We start from the raw sequence: 18,297 nt of genomic DNA, 5'->3' as shown, positions 1-18,297 counted from the left end.
ACGAAACACAGGATAGTCATTTCCGATCCAAAAGAAAACGCAACTAAAATAATATGTAGATAGCTATTAAGGCAATAAATAATAAAGTCATTGAAATGATCCATCATTTCAAACTAATATCGCTTCTCTTTACTTCAGAACTGCTATAAACATTTTAAATATCATTTATGTCTTGGTGCCCTTGCGAAGTTCTCGAAGAATTCGTCAAATGATGTCATGAACAATATAAATAATCGTAAAAAATCTATATTTGTGTTTAAAAAATAGGCGAATAAAGAGAAATAGGATAATCGAGACCGGTGAAAAAGGATCAACCAAAATCCCGCATCTGATACAAGCGGAAGAGAAATCAATTTCTATCATGTCGCACGGCGAACAAGAACGCAAATACGGAATCTTTTGTATAATACTACTCCAAACTCTGTTGAGTCGCAGTAATAATAATAATCGGTTGTTGACTTCTGCTCGTTTTTACTTGAAGTTTGCTCGTTACCTCTTTGAAATTTGGTGGATCGTTTTCTGTCGAAACCCGTTCCATCTGACGTTAAAATCACTAAAAACAATATTACGATAAAGACTTTTATCTCCATTGTTGTCAACTTCCGTCAAGTCTTCGTTTTCTGCTCGCTGAATATAATACGGATTCCCAAAACTTTCTTCGTATGAAATTTTACTAATGTACATTTATCAAATATTGCACATTTTAAAATAGGTTATCATTATAAGATTAAAAAAAAAATAGATAAAAATATCTTGAAACAAAAGAAACCAATTTTGAAGTTTGTTAGCCCGGAAATGTCATGGTAGGAAGGTATACTTCGATATTACTTTTACTATCGATAGGCGTCGCCGTCGTTGTTGTTATCATATACGAGACACAACAAATCACGAAATTGACAAATCACCGGTGATCTCCTCGAGTCGCAGTTCGAACGTTTCACAAATAAGTTAAAGAATTAAACTTTAGATATAGTGGTAAAATTTATTGTATGAATCCAACAGAGTGACGGTTCAGGGTGTTATAACAAAGAGGTATAGAACGCTGATTTCGGAGACTTCTTGTACTGAGGTTTTAGTCCCTCTGAAGTTATCGTCGGGTGTATATCAGAGGCGCCTATCCGTTGCTATCTGGTTATTGTTTCGATAGCTGTGGCATGTAGGATGTTTTGTCTACTCTATTAGTGCTTCTAAGCGTGTGATACTGTCGACGATTCGCCTGTGCATGATTATACATTGAGTACACGGATAGCTTGAGTTGGAGTTTTGATGATTAGGATTATCGAAATAATTCATAGCCATGGTAATATTTTAACTAATTTATTTTGTTGTCTTTTATAGGCCACTGCAATGAGAAAAGAATTCCTGAAGCCAAAGAAAATGATACACCCAAATAGCAGAAAGTCTATCGCTATTACGAAAAAAGCCAAAAAGTAAATACAATTACTATTAAATTATGTGATTTTGTTATGTACATTTCATTTATTTTACATGATTATATAATACTTTTGTGTAATAAAGAAGGAAATGGACAATGTGTTTTGTTTCAGAATATCAAATAGACAGAAGGCAGAAATGTCCTGCTGGATAAAACAGAATTCAATAGGAGAGAAAATATCGTGGATCAGAAACAATATGATTCCAGGCGTGTGACCCTATACTCCAGAGATAACTGCAAGTTTGTTAGAAACGGAGGTAAAACAAAAATGTATACACATGATGATACAGAGATTGTACATTAAAGCTGTGATTAGTTATAGTTCTATATTTGATCCAAAGGTATGTAGCAAGAAATGATGAAGAAATGGAAGAAATTACTATTAAAAGGTCTATAGGTAGCAACAGGAGTAGACAGCATGCTAGGAGGGAACATATAATTAGAGTAGAAAGAACTAGGAGAATATCATACACGTGGAATAGGTAAAGAATTACAGCCAAATTTATTTTCAATATATCCCGATGTACAAACCCTCCTTTATTTTTCAGAAATTTCTGATATTTTAAATGCAACTCAGTGTGAAATGTTATTGAATTGGAATAATGAATTACAGTGTGCGAATAATTTTAAATTTATAAGGTTTGGCGAGAAAGATTTAAAGAAAGTATTAGAGCTAAGAAAAAGAATGAAAATAAGCCATATTAGACTATCCAAATCTCTATTAGCTACGCCTGTAAACAAGAAGAATTTATTCAGCAAGCCAATTGATTTAGATGAAAATAGTGTAATGGAAATAGAATAAATTCTGTAGATATGTCTTTTTATCTTTCATCTCTATTTAAAAACAAGAAAACAGAAGAAAAGCGAACAGTTTCGTCCTTTTTTGTTTGCGAAATGCTAAAAACCGCATTTCGTCTTGCTCTTATCTCCCACGAGAAACAGTCACGTCACAAGATACAAGAGTACGATAGAAGAGAAAAGAAAATGTTCGATTGTGAAATATACAACAGAACTGAAACATGCAGATGAATCACGTGCACGTTATGAATATTCTGCATCGTTTCTCCGCCTTTCCTTCATTTTTTTCGCTAGCTGCTCCATTATTTAAGAACGAAGATATAGTAATTCCTCTCAAAGTTGTACATTTCGAAATGGTAGGAAAATCAATAGTACAATGATAAATATACGATTTTAAAAGCTTTTTAGATTTCTTACATACTTAGCATTAATCAAATAGCTTAGTATATAAAAGAGTTTACTTATGTCGCCTGTTATAAAAGCAGCTGCGTTAGTTACAACAATTCCAATTCCAAGGAATTTCTCTCGAAGATCGCAGTGAAGAATTTGCTTTGTTAAATTATTACTGGTATACTTCGTCAACTTGTGGTATATCGATACAATTTGTCAACCATCACTTTTAATAGCTTCTCGCTAATAAAAACATTTCGTACCCATTTAATAAGAAGCAGTATATTCTTAATTATTTAGAAATTTAGTTAATGATGTTTAAAAATACGAATATGTTTAAAAATTATAATGTAAATATATATATTTCATTTCATGTTTTACTAATATCTCTCTAATTTAGATTAAATATCTGAAACTTGAAAGAAACTTTTAAAACTTTCAATACATCGCATACGTTTCAAATTTAGTGCATAGTTACATATATATATACGATCGATCTTACTCGATCATCTTACTCGAAGAACAGGGTCTGCGTGTGGCGAGCTACGGGACAGGGACCGTTGGAATGTTTACTGTCGAGTGTTACAACTATTTCCTTCTTAAGGAGAGCTATAGAATTATTCCATGCCTTTGTTAGACACAGCGTTCATCCTGTGACCGCGGCTACGTTCGGCGACTGACTGTCGCCTCGAGCCAAAGCTCATTATCACAACTCTCGAACAATTACAATCGGATTGAATAACTACAATTGTTCACTTACAGCTATAGTAGCCTCTAGGTTACAATGTTGCGGGATTATCCAAAATTCCAAAGGCTCCGGTGTTCTTTCATCTCCGACAAATATATTATGGTATAGTTCCTATTTTCCGACCGCATGGAAGGCTAATAAAGATGGAAATAGGGTCGAGAACTGGCGACCAATTACGATCGGCCCAATTCTAGGCCGCATTTTCTCATCAATCCTCGATGGGCGGCTAAGACGGGGTATAGATCAAAATATAAGGCTGTTGAGATATGTGTAATTTTCTGTGCTGGACTGAGTTAAGTAGTAGAAATACTTATATGTATATATCAGTGTGTGGAAGTAGGTGTGTGTGCGCAGCGTCTCGAAACAAAGGAACGTAAACAGTCAGTCGGTTAATAGTCGTCGATGAAGAGTCGGGTGTAGAAGGTGCTGAGACGCGTGCAAGTGTATCGATAAATATATATAGAATCGTCAATGTAATAAATATATCATTATTTTAGTAATAACTGTCAATATAAATTTAATGTTCCTATAACATTATTTCGGCTTCAAAGATCCACAATTCTCAACATGGTAGAAGATCGTGGTTGCCGAGATTTAAGGTTATGGAATCACGTGTAACCGGGAGTGAATGTATAAAAGTCGATTTATAAAAAGGAATAAAAAATTGGAAATAAGTTCTGAAGAGATAAAAAGGCTATTGGTAGAACAAATAAAAAGATTTTGGATAATAAAGAGAATTATTTTTTGAAAAAAAAAAAAAGGTGTGAATATAGAAAACGAATCAAGATGCCAAAGGACGACGAAATTAAGGTTCAAATATTCGATGGACGCGATTACAGAATGTGGAAGAAAAGAATATTAATGTATCTAAAGTGTAAAAAATGTTATGAACCGGCTACACGAGAGAAAATGGACACGGATGCGCAAGATAAGTGGGATGAAAAGAATCAATGGGCGATGAACTACATCTATAGTAGTATAGCGAATGAGCAATTAGAATTTGTTGGTGATCAAGACACTGCTTTAAAAATAATGCAAAAGTTTGATGAGATGTATATGAAGGAATCAACAGCAGTGCAAATTTGTATAAGAAGTAGACTAGACATGATGAGGTTGAAAGACTTTGAAGAATCAAATTCATTTTTCACGGAATTTGAAAAAACTATCAATGAATTAAAGAGTGCCGATGCAAATGTAAGCGAACGTGAAAACCTCGACTACATGCTGAAAGCACTACCAGAATCATTGAGCTATGTTGGTGACTTAATCGACTCAGTGAAAGAAAGTGATCGGACTTGTGAATTTTTGAAAAATAAAATTATAATGTGGGAAACGCGTAGCAAGAAAGAAAGTGGTAGAACAAAGTCAAATGTATTTACAGCCGAAAAAAAGGACATAAAGTGCTATGGCTGTGGAAAGTACGGTCACATGGCAAAAAATTGCACAAACACGTATAGAGGCGGAAACAATGGCGCAAACAATGGAAGAACGCAACAGCAAGGAGGTGCGTATCAGCCGCAATAGAATAGGGGTCGCGGCGGACGAAGTTTTGGCCAAAGAAGACGAGGATACGGCCAACGAGGATTTGGCCAACGAGGACAAAGCAGAGGCCGGCAACAACGCCACTACGAGGCAAGTCAACACGACGCAAATTATTCACACAACGAGGGCTACGACGACCAAGAAATTGGATCTTTCCTAACGAGAGTAGAGCGCGAAAATAATAAAAATGAAATTACGGTATGAACTAGCGATACGCGAAAAATAGATTGGATATTGGATAGTGGATGTTCAGATCACATTATATATAATGACTCTTATTTTGTTGAGTACGAAAATTTAAAAAACCCGATAAATGTGAAGTTAGGAGACGGTAGAAGTCTAAAAGGAACAAAAGTCGGAAAAATTTTAACTTACTTTGAAGTAAACAAAAGGAGGATTAAAATTACAATGTCTAATGTATTTTACGTGAAAGAAATGGATAATAACTTAATTAGCCATGCGAGAGTAACGAATGAAAATAAGATAGGCTCAGCAGGAAATACTTTAAAGATATATAACAAATACAGAAAGTTGATAGGGATAGCATTCAAAGATCATGGTTTATATAAGATAAGTAGTTACATTGAAAGGCAAGAATCTCATGCTAAAAATGTAGAAATGTACCCTTCCAAAATAACCGTAGAAGAGCACGCGAGATTTTAGAACTAGTATATACCGATTTAAATGGACCTCATAATAATACCGGGTTTGATGGATCCAAATATTTCTTGACATTTATAGATGACTACAGTAAGTGTGCATTGATTTATACTTTGAAATCAAAAGGTGAAGTTTACAATTGCTTCCTTGATTACATAAACAAAGTCGAAAATCTTACTGGTAAAAAGATAAAGAGATTAAGATACGATAAGGGAAAAGAATATATGAACAAAAGCATGTACAATCTAACTAGGGAAAAGGGAATTGTCGTAGAACCATGCCCACCTTATGTTCACGAGTTAAATGGAACAGCTGAGCGCTACAATAGAACAATCATGAATTCCGCTAGATGCTTATTACATGATTCAAAGCTGAATATTAAATATTGGCCGGAAATAGTTAGAGCCGCGGCGTACTGAAAAAATAGAACCGTTACAAACACATATGAAAATAAAACACCATTTGAAATATTTTTAAAAAGGAAACCGAATATAAATAATTTAAGATTGTACGGAAGTAGAGTTTTCGTAAGAATACCCGAAGTTAAAAGAAATTCGAAATGGGACAAAAAAAAGCAGACACTGGGATACTTGTAGGTTATGAAAACAATGGATATAGGATACTAGTTAATAATAAAATTGTAATTGCAAGACACGTAGAATTTATAGGTGAAGATGATAATTTAGTAGGATTTCGAGGAGAAGATGGACCAGGCAATGAGACAGAAAAGGGTTTTGACGAACATTCGGATGTAAACGAAAAGGTCGAGCAGGTTGCAATAAAAAAGGAGAGAAATTTAAGTAACGAATCAGAAGAAAAACTTGAGGACACAGAAAGTAATTTGAGAAGGTCAGGACGGGAAAGAAAGAAACCTCAAAGATATGGTCAAACGAGCTCATATTTCATTTATGTGAATATAGTTAGTGCACACAGTCCTATGAAACCTATGAAGAAGCTTTAAGTGGAGATGACAGCGGTTCATGTAAAGAAGCAATGGATCGAGAAATGAATAGTTTAATGAAAAATAAGACCTGGCAATTAGTAGAAAACCCAAAAGACAAAAAAGTATTAGACTTGAAATGGATATATACGAATAAATCTGATAATCGTAAGAAAGCGCGACTAGTTGTTCGAGGCTTCCAACAAAAAGAAGTACTGGAAGATTTATACTCTCCAGTAGCAAAAATGCAAACGTTGAAGTTATTACTATCTTATTGTTGTCAATATGGTTTGACGATTATGCAAATGGATGTAGAAACAGCTTTCTTAAACGGAACTATAAAATCGGAAGTATTTGTAAAACAACCTATAGGTTACGACGATAAAAGCGGGAAAGTATGTAAATTATCAAAATCGTTATATGGATTGCGTGAAAGTTCAAGAGCTTGGTATGAATGTTTCGACGAATATATGAAAAAATTAGGATTTCAAAGAAGTAAGAGTGATTATTGTCTGTATATGAAGTATGAGAGCGATGATGTTATATATTTAATTCTATTCGTAGACGACTTATTAATATGTGGAAAAAACATAAGAAAAATCGATGAAATTAAAAAAAAAATTGTCAAACAAATTTTTGATGAAGGACTTGGGTGAAGTAAAGACTTACTTAGGAATAAACATTGAATACGATAATAAGAAGTGTGAGATGAAACTGGATCAAAGTAGTTATATAGAGTCATTAGCGAAACATTATAATATAGAAAACAGTAAATTATATTTTACACCAATGGAACAAAACTTAAGTTTAGAACCCGCACAATCAGCTTTAGACGATATAAGATATAGAAATCTCATAGGAGCTTTGTTATATATTAGTACTGGAACAAGATTAGACGTTAGCTATAGTGTAAATTATTTAAGTCGATTTCAAAAAAGTTACAACGAGACCCACTATAAATATGCAGCACAAAAAATTAAGGAGGTGTGTTGAGATATGTGTAATTTTCTGTGCTGGACTGAGTTAAGTGCGTAGTAGAAATACTTATATGTATATATCAGTGTGTGGAAGTATGTGTGTGTGCGCAGCGTCTCGAAACAAAGGAATGTAAACAGTCAGTCGGTTAAGAGTCGTCGATGAAGAGTCGGGTGTAGAAGGTTCTGAGACGCGGGCAAGTGTGAATCGATAAATATATATAGAATCGTTCATGTAATAAATATATCATTATTTTAGTAATAACTGTCAATATACATTTAATGTTCCTATAACATTATTTCGGCTTCAATGATCCACAATTCTCAACAAAGGCACAAAGGATTTACATCCGAAAGTGGATGTAAAATCAATATTGACCTAATGAGCGCAGCCTTAAATTATAGTAAAAGAAATCGAAGGGGAATTTTCACAATATTGGACATCTCTAAGGCTTTCGATACTATACCCCATTCAGCTATAAAACCATGTCTGGCGAGAAAAGGCGTTCCGACCCCCATAATTGAAATTATAAATGAAATGTACAAAGGATGTAAAACTACGATCAAAGCGAATAATAATATAGAGGGCGAGGTAGAAGTTCTCAGAGGAGTCAAGCAGGGTGATCCTTTATGACCGCTGCTATTTTACTTGTGTCTCGAACCGCTGCTTGAAGTAATCGAAAAGAATATCGGAGGCATTAATATAAATGAAGGGAACAAAGTCTCTGTGTTGGCCTTCGCAGACGATATCGTCTTGCTTGGTGAAAATACGAGGGCGGCACAAAGCCAGATAGACGAGCTTCAGAAATACCTGGAGAGGTCGGGGCATAAAAATATCAGCAGAGAAAAGTCAAATGTTCCAGGTAATAGCGAAAAAGACATCTGGTTTATTAAAGACCCGGCAATAAAAATTGGTAAATTAAGGATACCCGGAAGAATCCCAGAAAGAGCCTTCAGGTATTTGAGTGCTAAAGTTGCGAGTGGGGGAGGCATGAGGTAGATTTGTTCCATATCACGAATATACAATACAAGCAGGCGATAGAGAATCTGATTCGAAATTATAAGCCGCAGAAAACGCTCGAAGTAGGGGTTGAAATGAATCTAATATTACAAGATGATCTTCTCGGTTATGAAAGACCGCGAAGGTTATTCCCGCAAGATAAGGTCGAAGTCAACGGTCAGATCAAAATGTGGCTGAATGACGGAATAATACGCCAGTCACATTCCGACTATGCAAGCCGGATCGCGTTGATTGAAAAAAAAGATGGTTCAACTAGAATTTGCGTCGACTATAGGCGACTGAACCGAAAGGTAGTGAAAGACAGATACCCGCTACCCTTGATCGAGGATCAATTAGATTTGTCACAGGGATCGATAGTATTCAGTACGTTGGACCCCAAGAATAGATTCTTTCGTGTTCATGTCGGAGAAAGTAGCAGGAAATATACAGCATTTACAGTTCCTACAGTATGAATTTATTAGTGTACCGTTCGGATTATGCAATTCACCAGCTGTTTTCCAGAAATTCATAAACGCAGTTTTCAATGGATTGATCGTGACAGGGCATGTGCTGACATGGCAACCTGATGAAAAGCATCCTGTCTTCCTTGGAGCAGTGTGGGGATCACAGGGAAACAGGAAGAAGGAGAAGGAGAGAACCTGTCGAGGTTAAAAAAAGGGCAGACAGGGCAGAGATGAAGAGAGAAGTGACGATAGCTAAGGGCGGATACCCAAAAAGAAAGATAGTATCGCCGGCTGAAATTATGAGAGCTGGGGAGTATAAGAGGCCCCGAAGAGGAGAGGTCACATACGCCGAGGCGTGTGGGAGGGAGAACAGAGCGATAAGGGGTGACTTCAGCGAGGACTCTGAAGGGTGGATGAGGGTAGAAAAAAGGAAGAGGAAGAGGAAAGCTTCCTTAGAGCAAGCCACCCCGATGGTGCGTCCGGGAAATAAACGGCAGGTTGGTGCCGAAGAGAGAGCGTACCAAGGAACAGGAGGAGGAAGGAAGCCATTCTAATTAAGGTGGAGGAAGGGAAGGTTGCGAATGGCTTCATGTTTATAAGAGGATAATGGAGGTGAGGAGTTCATTGGAGGGAGCCACGGGGGTCCGTAGGACGAGAGCGGGCCTAATTGAATTCGATAGGACGGTGGGGGTTAGCGAGGAGGCGGCCAAATTGAGAGCCGCCTTGAGTGATAGTACGAAGGTGGCCGCTCTGGTGAACAGGGCGACCCTACAAATAAGGAACATCGATCCCCTCACCAGCAAAGAAGAGCTGGTGGACGAGATCAGGTCGCAGTGGGCAATTGAGGAGAATGCGGATATAGAAGTCAAATCGATAAAAGCGGCACCATGGGGCACGCAAGAGGCGGTGGTGGTCCGCCCAGCGAGTGGAGTGCCTAGTGACGAGAGAGAGGAGGCTGAGAACGGGGTTAACGATAGCTTCTGTAAGGCAGTTAGCTAATATTCGGCGTTGTTATAGGTGCCACATGTTGGGGCATGTGGCGGCAGGGCGTACTGTTGCATGTCATGGCAGGGAGTTGTGTAGGAGGAGCGGCAGCGCTGAGCATATAATGAGAGATTGTGATAAAGAGCCGAGATGCGCAATGTGTCTGAAACATGGTGGCATAAATGCAAGGCATGTAACGGGTTCGTTGGCGTGCCCTATGGAGCGTTTAGGTGTTAGGAATAGACGGGGGCCCAGTTAGGGTTCTACAAATAACTCTAAATAGATGCAGGCTTGCGCAAGACCTAATGATGCAGTGCGTATGCGAAAGCAGGGTGGACATTGTGGTCATCTCCGAGCCCTATAGGCAGTTGCCATTTTGGTTTAATGACGAGGGTGGGGATGCATCGATATGGGTCACCCTGTTTAATGGAAAACATGCGGCAAGCGAGACCCTGATAAGAAATGTAGGGATTGTAGGGTTCAGGGTTTGTGACGTATTTTGCGTCAGTGGGTATTGTTCCTCTAATAAGAGTAAGGGCCAGTTCAACGATTATTTGAAGGAACTGGAAGGGATCATAGAATAGCCCTGTAATAAAACAAGCTAGGTTTTTCTCACGCACACAGTCATCTATCCACCACGATGGTAGGAGACTCCCTACTCATCCCTTCGAGCAGTAGTGCAGGTCATGACCAATCGACACCGCGGTTCGTTGCCCTCGCTTTTCCTAACGAAAGTGGGAACAACGAATCCGCGTTCTTTAGGCACAGGGGCACACCCACACCGAACTTTTCTCCCGTATTAGAAAAAGAGCGACAGACAGTCTAAAAACTAACGCCTAACGCGGCAGTTTACACATAGCGCGAGAGTCGCATACTTCACGCAAATCTTTTGTCGGTTCTCGGTGTTGTCGAACACACATCTTCTCTCCTAAATATATTATAGTGCTAAGTCCATTAATACATTAATTTCCATTATAAGAGCCCTGCTCTAGCGTACATATCTATCGCATCTTCGCGCGACAAGTTGTTAACTATTTATTTCTCTACGTTAGTGTAATCTAAGTGTTGGAAATATATAATTTATAATTCTGTGAATCACAGTGTTATACAAACTCAATCACCCCTATTATCTCAACGGAAATCAGGGGATCGATCAATTCGTGGTGCCGATTGTTATAATCGTAACGGGGATTTACGACCCCCGTTGACGTCTCTCCTCGCGATTACGTCTCCCCGCAATTGGTCGAAATTTACACAATGTGAAAATGAAAAAATTGGAAGCAACCGAACTACGGATGAAACTAAATCACTTCGCTGCTTGTAAAGATAACTTTTAGTGTTATAAACGTAAGTCAAGTAGCAAAGAGCATAAATTGAATTTACCCAAACTCTTCTTGAAATCTGACAAAATGATTCTTTATTTTGTCAAAAAAATCTTTACGTATTTTCCATTCCCATTCGTCGCTTTTTTCAGTGGCGTGTTTATCGCTACGTCGAAACTCCGTCGGGTAGCAGTTAATTTCATTTACAGTAGAAAACTATTCAGAAACGTGTATACGTTACACAGCAACAAACCAGTCGCCCTGTTATTACCTCGTTCTCAACAGTTCAAATTTCAGGGACAACCGACTACTTAGTATCGACCCAGCACGTCATATTTACTCGCCAAAAGAATTGTAAACGAAAATTGTAACCAGACGTGCCGTTAGTAACTACCATTTTTCATTTGGCGGAAATTTAAACAAACCCCGAAACACCGTGGCGTTTTGCAACTGTTTTTAATCCTTTAAGATAAAAAAGATTGACGCAAAATTTTGACGGGATGAAATTTCACGATATATTCAGGTGAAACGATGCGAAATTAGAGCGAAGCTTATAATGGGAATATAGTTTGCTTGTCTGTTGTCATAAAATGAGATATGCAGAATATATTAAAAAATAGAGTATATGTAATACGAAACTTTATATTATTCATGTTATTATGGACAAAATATCACAATATGTTCATATATTTAAATCTCCTCCGAAAAAGATTATTGTATGTAGAACACAGTTTAACTGTATTTTGAATTCTTGTTTATCAGATCACAATTGATAAGTTGATATTAGGATGATTATCCTCATTTGAAACAATTTTGTGACTGTTACTTGTCAATATACTTTATATCTTATGTACATTTTAAATATAGTACGCAAACTCGAAGTTGCAAGGAACATTAATAAAAACTCAATATTTCAATAACGCCTTTCATGATTATAATTAAATATTTTTTCAAAATGTCGTATCAGTGTTACATCTAGCACCCCCTCCCCCACACACAAAAGCTTACCAATTTATAATATATGTACTAGTAGATTGACAAGTTACGATTTACAGGTTATATAGAATTCTATTTTATGATTTTATAATTTTTCGTTAAATAGAATAATCAAATAACTTGCAATTAGTAAAATTTCATTTGTTTTATCGTCAAACTTGTGCAAGGGAACATATTAATGCTGGTAACTTTAGTGACTTGCAAAATTTCAATAGTGCAAAACAGGCCAGATATTCAATTGCAATTGGTTGCTATCCATATTTTCATCGGTCTTACAATAACCTTATGTTATCAATTATGAATTAAAAAGTTAATGAAATCACAACTGACCCAAGGCCAATGGGTATGACTCCTTTTCGAAGATCGATTGAAATCTCGAGTTTGTTGTTTGAGATATTCAGTTACCACAAGACAAAAACACCACTCCATTACAGCCGACGTAAACAAAACATGACAGATTCTTCCAATTCTCGGACAACAAACATAGGCTTACATACTTACTGTTTTAAAGTCACAGTCTGTCATTGCACTTTCGCCAAGTAACTTGATACGTACATATACACGTCCCTCGAAATCACTTTTCGACGAAAATACATACGTGACATGTTATGTTGCAACCGAACGTGAATTTCTCGCGGGAAATAGCCTGATATCGTTTATTTATGCGTCTCTCAAATACGAATTTTACTATACACTTCGTTTAAGACACGCCATTTTGCAAAATGATTATCGAAAGATTACTGCTTACATCGAGATCGAGAATAGATTCGCAGGAAGCTGGATGCCGCGATTTCTTCCCGCGCTTTACTTTCTTCCGAAGTTGTGATTGGTTGATTTCCTGCTGCCATATTCGGTTTCGCCGAGAATCGTGAACACGTACGCTGGAAGTAATGCGGGGTAAGTATTTAATTTATTTCATAATATTATTTAACATATATCGTGAAAAGTTCTGAATATTCGGATTCTTCTGTTATCGTTTCATCGTATGTTAGCATTATCAGCTCTCGATATCGAATTGACAAACAGAATTTTTCTCATACAAAGTAAGTCACATTAAGTATATGTATATGTATAGTCGAAGCAATGCAATTAAACATTTTTCCATTTTAATTGGTATTATTTATCACAGACATTTTACCGAGCATTCATTTTATAAATCTTATACATATATATATATATATATATACAAACAATAGAAATACTTTCGTGTGCTATTATACGTAGTTCGATAGTTTACATTTCACGGGCCCCGTGTTGCACCTGCGTCGGTTTCGTTCCTGTTTCCAACGTATAAGTGTAGCGTCAGTGATTCGCATGACGCGACGCAACCTTCAACGTTTGTTTTTCTCCGTTTATGCGTTGTGTGTTCGTTTGAATGAAAACGTCGCGAGTGTTGTAACAAAAACCACGGAAAACAGAAGAAGAATACGGGAGCAAAAGGAATTCCAGGCTACAGCAGAATGCCCATTGCCCAACAGGGTTTCGTTCCATGGTATTTCAACGAGGTAAGCTACCTCTTTTAGTACGCTTCAAGGCGCCTCTTTCCAACCAATTAATTTGCGTCCAACACCATTTTAACTTCGTATACTCAGAGAAAATATCTTGTATTTTCTAACTCTGATCTATGTATAAATTTACTGCGACGGGTCATTTCTACGGATTAACGTATCTTATAAAAACGTTGCGTGAAATGTTAATAATATATAAGTCTTGAAACATTTGTACTAATTTCATAGAGGAACGTAGTTGGTACCTTCCGGGTGGCATATTGTATGCTTGTTACATGAACTTTCCAAATATCTTACAGTTAAATGGTTGGATTGTTTACTATAATAAGCAACACAACATTGTTTTTGATTTATTGTGAATGAATTTATAGAATCATATTATTTTACACATATACACTATCGCGCAAAAGTATCCCAACATTTGATTACTTTTGATATTATGTTATTTAATTGCACAATCAAATTGATAGTATGTACCGATATATAATGATTACGATCTGTATTATTATCTTATTCCTATGATGTGGTTTTAACATAGGTCGTAACAAAACGGTCAAAAAATTCTTTATTCTCAGACTCTGTAGCCTGTAAGAAACGAATTAATTAATTAAGAATCTCGTTGTAACCTACAGGTTCGGAAAAGGCTGATAGGCTTTGGTCTACGTGGTGGTTGGGAATTTTCATTCGTTTCGAGTTCGCTTAGCTGATAAATAGTGAATGTGCATTTCTTCCAAGATAAAGAAGAAAGCGAAGTCGATAGAAACGTGGGTCAAATTTGAAATCATTTCTCGATTATGTGGAGGTTGATTAAACGCGTTGGTGTATATAGTGATGAGACGAGTTGATATTTGGTGTAGTCAAATGTATTTAAAACTATCGGCAGTACTCTTCTAACGATCTCCCTCTAACGAATTTAAATTCGACTTCGGTTGACGGTTGCGCGTAGCGGCGATATTGTTCTGTCCGGAGTTCGTTTATTATCAAGTTTCGTACCTCGAGACGGTATCAATGCCCCGCGGCAAAACAACAACATGAGTTACTCTCGATTCGCATCGTCCTATGACTCATATGCCGCTACAATATGCAATCGAATAAAGTGATAAATAGCTTGCAGATGTTTACGCGTCTCGGAAAATGTTAAAAGATATAACACGTTTAACGCGAAGTATTCGTGATAATATTCGCTGCAATTTGAAATATCTGCGTGCAGTCTCGTAGGTTTTGAATAAAAATTTATCTTTTATCGAAAGATACATACATGTTTTGGCCTATATATAGCTTTGTACTCTTGTAACCTAAAAGAGAAGTCGAGAAAAAGTGATGTTAACTCTTGCAGTAAAAAATTCATTTATGTCAATACTACATTTAGAAATGCACCAAGAGAAGCAAGACAAATTATTGACGAAACACAGGATAGTCATTTCCGATCCAAAAGAAAAACGCAACTAAAATAATATGTAGATAGCTATTAAGGCAATAAATAATAAAGTCATTGAAATGATCCATCATTTCAAACTAATATCGCTTCTCTTTACTTCAGAACTGCTATAAACATTTTAAATATCATTTATGTCTTGGTTCCCTTGCGAAGTTCTCGAAGAATTCGTCAAATGATGTCATGAACAATATAAATAATCGTAAAAAATCTATATATGTGTTTAAAAAATAGGCGAATAAAGAGAAATAGGATAATCGAGACCGGTGAAAAAGGATCAACCAAAATCCCGCATCTGATACAAGCGGAAGAGAAATCAATTTCTATCATGTCGCACGGCGAACAAGAACGCAAATACGGAATCTTTTGTATAATACTACTCCAAACTCTGTTGAGTCGCAGTAATAATAATAATCGGGTGTTGACTTCTGCTCGTTTTTACTTGAAGTTTGCTCGTTACCTCTTTGAAATTTGGTGGATCGTTTTCTGTCGAAACCCGTTCCATCTGACGTTAAAATCAATAAAAACAATATTACGATAAAGACTTTTATCTCCATTGTTGTCAACTTCCGTCAAGTCTTCGTTTTCTGCTCGCTGAGTATAATACGGATTCCCAAAAACTTTGTATGAAATTTTACTAATGTACATTTATCGAACATTGCACATTTTAAAATAGGTTATCATTATAAGATTAAAAAAAAATAGCTAAAAATATCTTGAAACAAAAGAAACCAATTTTGAAGTTTGTTAGCCCGGAAATGTCATGGTAGGAAGGTATACTTCGATATTACTTTTACTATCGATAGGCGTCGCCGTCGTTGCTGTTATCATATACGAGACACAACAAATCACGAAATTGACAAATCACCGGTGATCTCCTCGAGTCGCAGTTCGAACGTTTCACAACTAAGTTAAAGAATTAAACTTTAGATATAGTGGTAAAATTTATTGTATGAATCCAACAGAGTGACGGTTCAGGGTGTTATAACAAAGAGGTATAGAACGCTGATTTGGGAGACTTCTTGTACTGAGGTTTTAGTCCCTCTGAAGCGGTTATCGTCGGGTGTATATCAGAGGCGCCTATCCGTTGCTATCTGGTTATTGTTGCGATAGCTGTGGCATGTAGGATGTTTTGTCTACTCTATTAGTGCTTCTAAGCGTGTGATACTGTCGACGATTCGCCTGTGCATGATTATACATTGAGTAAACGGATAGCCTGAGTTGGCGTTTTGATGATTAGGATAATCGAAATAATTCATAGCCATGGTAATATTTTAACTAATTTATTTTGTTGTCTTTTATAGGCCACTGCAATGAGAAAAGAATTCCTGAAGCCAAAGAAAATGATACACCCAAATAGCAGAAGGTCTATCGCTATTACGAAAAAAGCCAAAAAGTAAATACAATTACTATTAAATTATGTGATTTTGTTATGTACATTTCATTTATTTTATATGATTATATAATACTTTTGTGTAATAAAGAAGGAAATGGACAATGTGTTTTGTTTCAGAATATCAAATAGACAGAAGGCAGAAATGTCCTGCTTGATAAAACAGAATTCAATAGGAGAGAAAATATCGTGGATCAGAAACAATATGATTCCAGGCGTGTGACCCTATACTCCAGAGATAACTGCAAGTTTGTTAGAAACGGAGGTAAAACAAAAATGTATACACATGATGATACAGAGATTGTACATTAAAGATGTGATTAGTTATAGTTCTATATTTGATCAAAAGGTATGTAGCAAGAAATGATGAAGAAATGGAAGAAATTACTATTAAAAGGTCTATAGGTAGCAACAGGAGTAGACAGCATGCTAGGAGGGAACATATAATTAGAGTAGAAAGAACTAGGAGAATATCATACACGTGGAATAGGTAAAGAATTACAGCCAAATTTATTTTCAATATATCCTGATGTACAAAACCTCCTTTATTTTTCAGAAATTTCTGATATTTTAAATGCAACTCAGTGTGAAATGTTATTGAATTGGAATAATGAATTACAGTGTGCGAATAATTTTAAATTTATAAGGTTTGGCGAGAAAGATTTAAAGAAAGTATTAGAGCTAAGAAAAAGAATGAAAATAAGCCATATTAGACTATCCAAATCTATATTAGCTATGCCTGTAAACAAGAAGAATTTATTCAGCAAGCCAATTGATTTAGATGAAAATAGTGTAATGGAAATAGAATAAATTCTGTAGATATGTCTTTTTATCTTTCATCTCTATTTAAAAACAAGAAAACAGAAGAAAAGCGAACAGTTTCGTCCTTTTTTGTTTGCGAAATGCTAGAAACCGTATTTCGTCTTGCTCTTATCTCCCACGAGAAACAGTCACGTCACAAGATACAAGAGTACGATAGCAGAGAAAAGAAAATGTTCGATTGTGAAATATACAACAAAACTGAAACATGCAGATGAATCACGTGCACGTTATGAATATTCTGCATCGTTTCTCCGCCTTTCCTTCATTTTTTTCGCTAGCTGCTCCATTATTTAAGAACGAAGATATAGTAATTGCTCTCAAAGTTGTACATTTCGAAATGGTAGGAAAATCAATAGTACAATGATAAATATACGATTTTAAAAGCTTTTTAGATTTCTTACATACTTAGCATTAATCAAATAGCTTAGTATATAAAAGAGTTTACTTATGTCGCATGTTATAAATGCAGCTGCGTTCGTTACAACAATTCCAATTCCAAGGAATTTCTCTCGAAAATCGCAGTGAAGAATTTGCTTTGTTAAATTATTACTGGTATACTTCGTCAACTTGTGGTATATCGATACAATTTGTCAACCATCACTTTTAATAGCTTCTCGCTAATAAAAACATTTCGTACCTATTTAATAAGAAGCAGTATATTCTTAATTATTTAGAAATTTAGTTAATGATGTTTAAAAATACGAATATGTTTAAAAATTATAATGTAAATATATATATTTCATTTCATGTTTTACTAATATATCTCTAATTTAGATTAAATATCTGAAACTTGAAAGAAACTTTTAAAACTTTCAATACATCGCATACGTTTCAAATTTAGTGCATAGTTACATATATATATATACGATCGATCCTACTCGATCAT

General features: G+C 36.0%; 1 protein-coding gene and 1 long non-coding RNA gene across 8 annotated transcripts; both read left to right on the top strand.

Moving 5' to 3' along the window:
* The first annotated feature begins 1,013 nt into the window (after nt 1-1,013).
* LOC117240987 (translation machinery-associated protein 16 homolog) lies at nt 1,014-2,053 on the top strand. Of its 5 annotated transcripts, none has more exons than XR_004494855.1 (5): nt 1,014-1,032; nt 1,339-1,430; nt 1,548-1,692; nt 1,777-1,917; nt 1,984-2,023. XR_004494855.1 is itself a non-coding variant. In XM_033506993.1 (2 exons), the coding sequence occupies exons 1-2, from the start codon at nt 1,348-1,350 to the stop codon at nt 1,648-1,650; spliced, it is 186 nt and encodes a 61-aa protein (XP_033362884.1). In that variant the 5' UTR covers nt 1,314-1,347; the 3' UTR covers nt 1,651-1,705. The 5 variants fall into 5 exon arrangements, 1 of the variants encoding a protein (XP_033362884.1); XR_004494856.1 differs by lacking the exon at nt 1,014-1,032 and adding an exon at nt 1,219-1,237; XR_004494857.1 differs by lacking the exon at nt 1,014-1,032 and having other exon boundaries at nt 1,320-1,430; nt 2,013-2,053.
* Nucleotides 2,054-13,599: 11,546 nt separating this feature from the next.
* LOC117240986 lies at nt 13,600-17,185 on the top strand. Of its 3 annotated transcripts, none has more exons than XR_004494851.1 (5): nt 13,600-13,758; nt 16,501-16,592; nt 16,710-16,854; nt 16,939-17,079; nt 17,146-17,185. It is a non-coding gene; the product is annotated as an uncharacterized LOC117240986 (long non-coding RNA). The 3 variants fall into 3 exon arrangements; XR_004494852.1 differs by having other exon boundaries at nt 16,710-16,867; XR_004494853.1 differs by lacking the exon at nt 13,600-13,758 and adding an exon at nt 16,177-16,191.
* The last annotated feature ends 1,112 nt before the right edge of the window (nt 17,186-18,297 follow it).

The sequence above is a fragment of the Bombus vosnesenskii genome, unplaced genomic scaffold (genome assembly GCF_011952255.1).
Source record: "Bombus vosnesenskii isolate JDL3184/JDL3185 unplaced genomic scaffold, Bvos_JDL3184-5_v1.1 scf7180000015136, whole genome shotgun sequence".
Classification (NCBI taxonomy): domain Eukaryota; kingdom Metazoa; phylum Arthropoda; class Insecta; order Hymenoptera; family Apidae; genus Bombus; species Bombus vosnesenskii.
The sequence above is the reverse complement of the archived record's forward strand: the minus strand, read 5'-3'. Positions and strand labels throughout refer to the sequence as shown.

What these genes read in the sequence shown, in the direction of transcription:
- LOC117240987 (XM_033506993.1), top strand. Translation starts at nt 1,348, where the DNA reads ATGAGAAAAGAATTCCTGAAGCCAAAGAAAATGATACACCCAAATAGC. An exon ending in ATTACGAAAAAAGCCAAAAA is followed by an intron (nt 1,431 to 1,547) that starts GTAAATACAATT and finishes GTTTTGTTTCAG; the next exon opens with AATATCAAATAGACAGAAGG.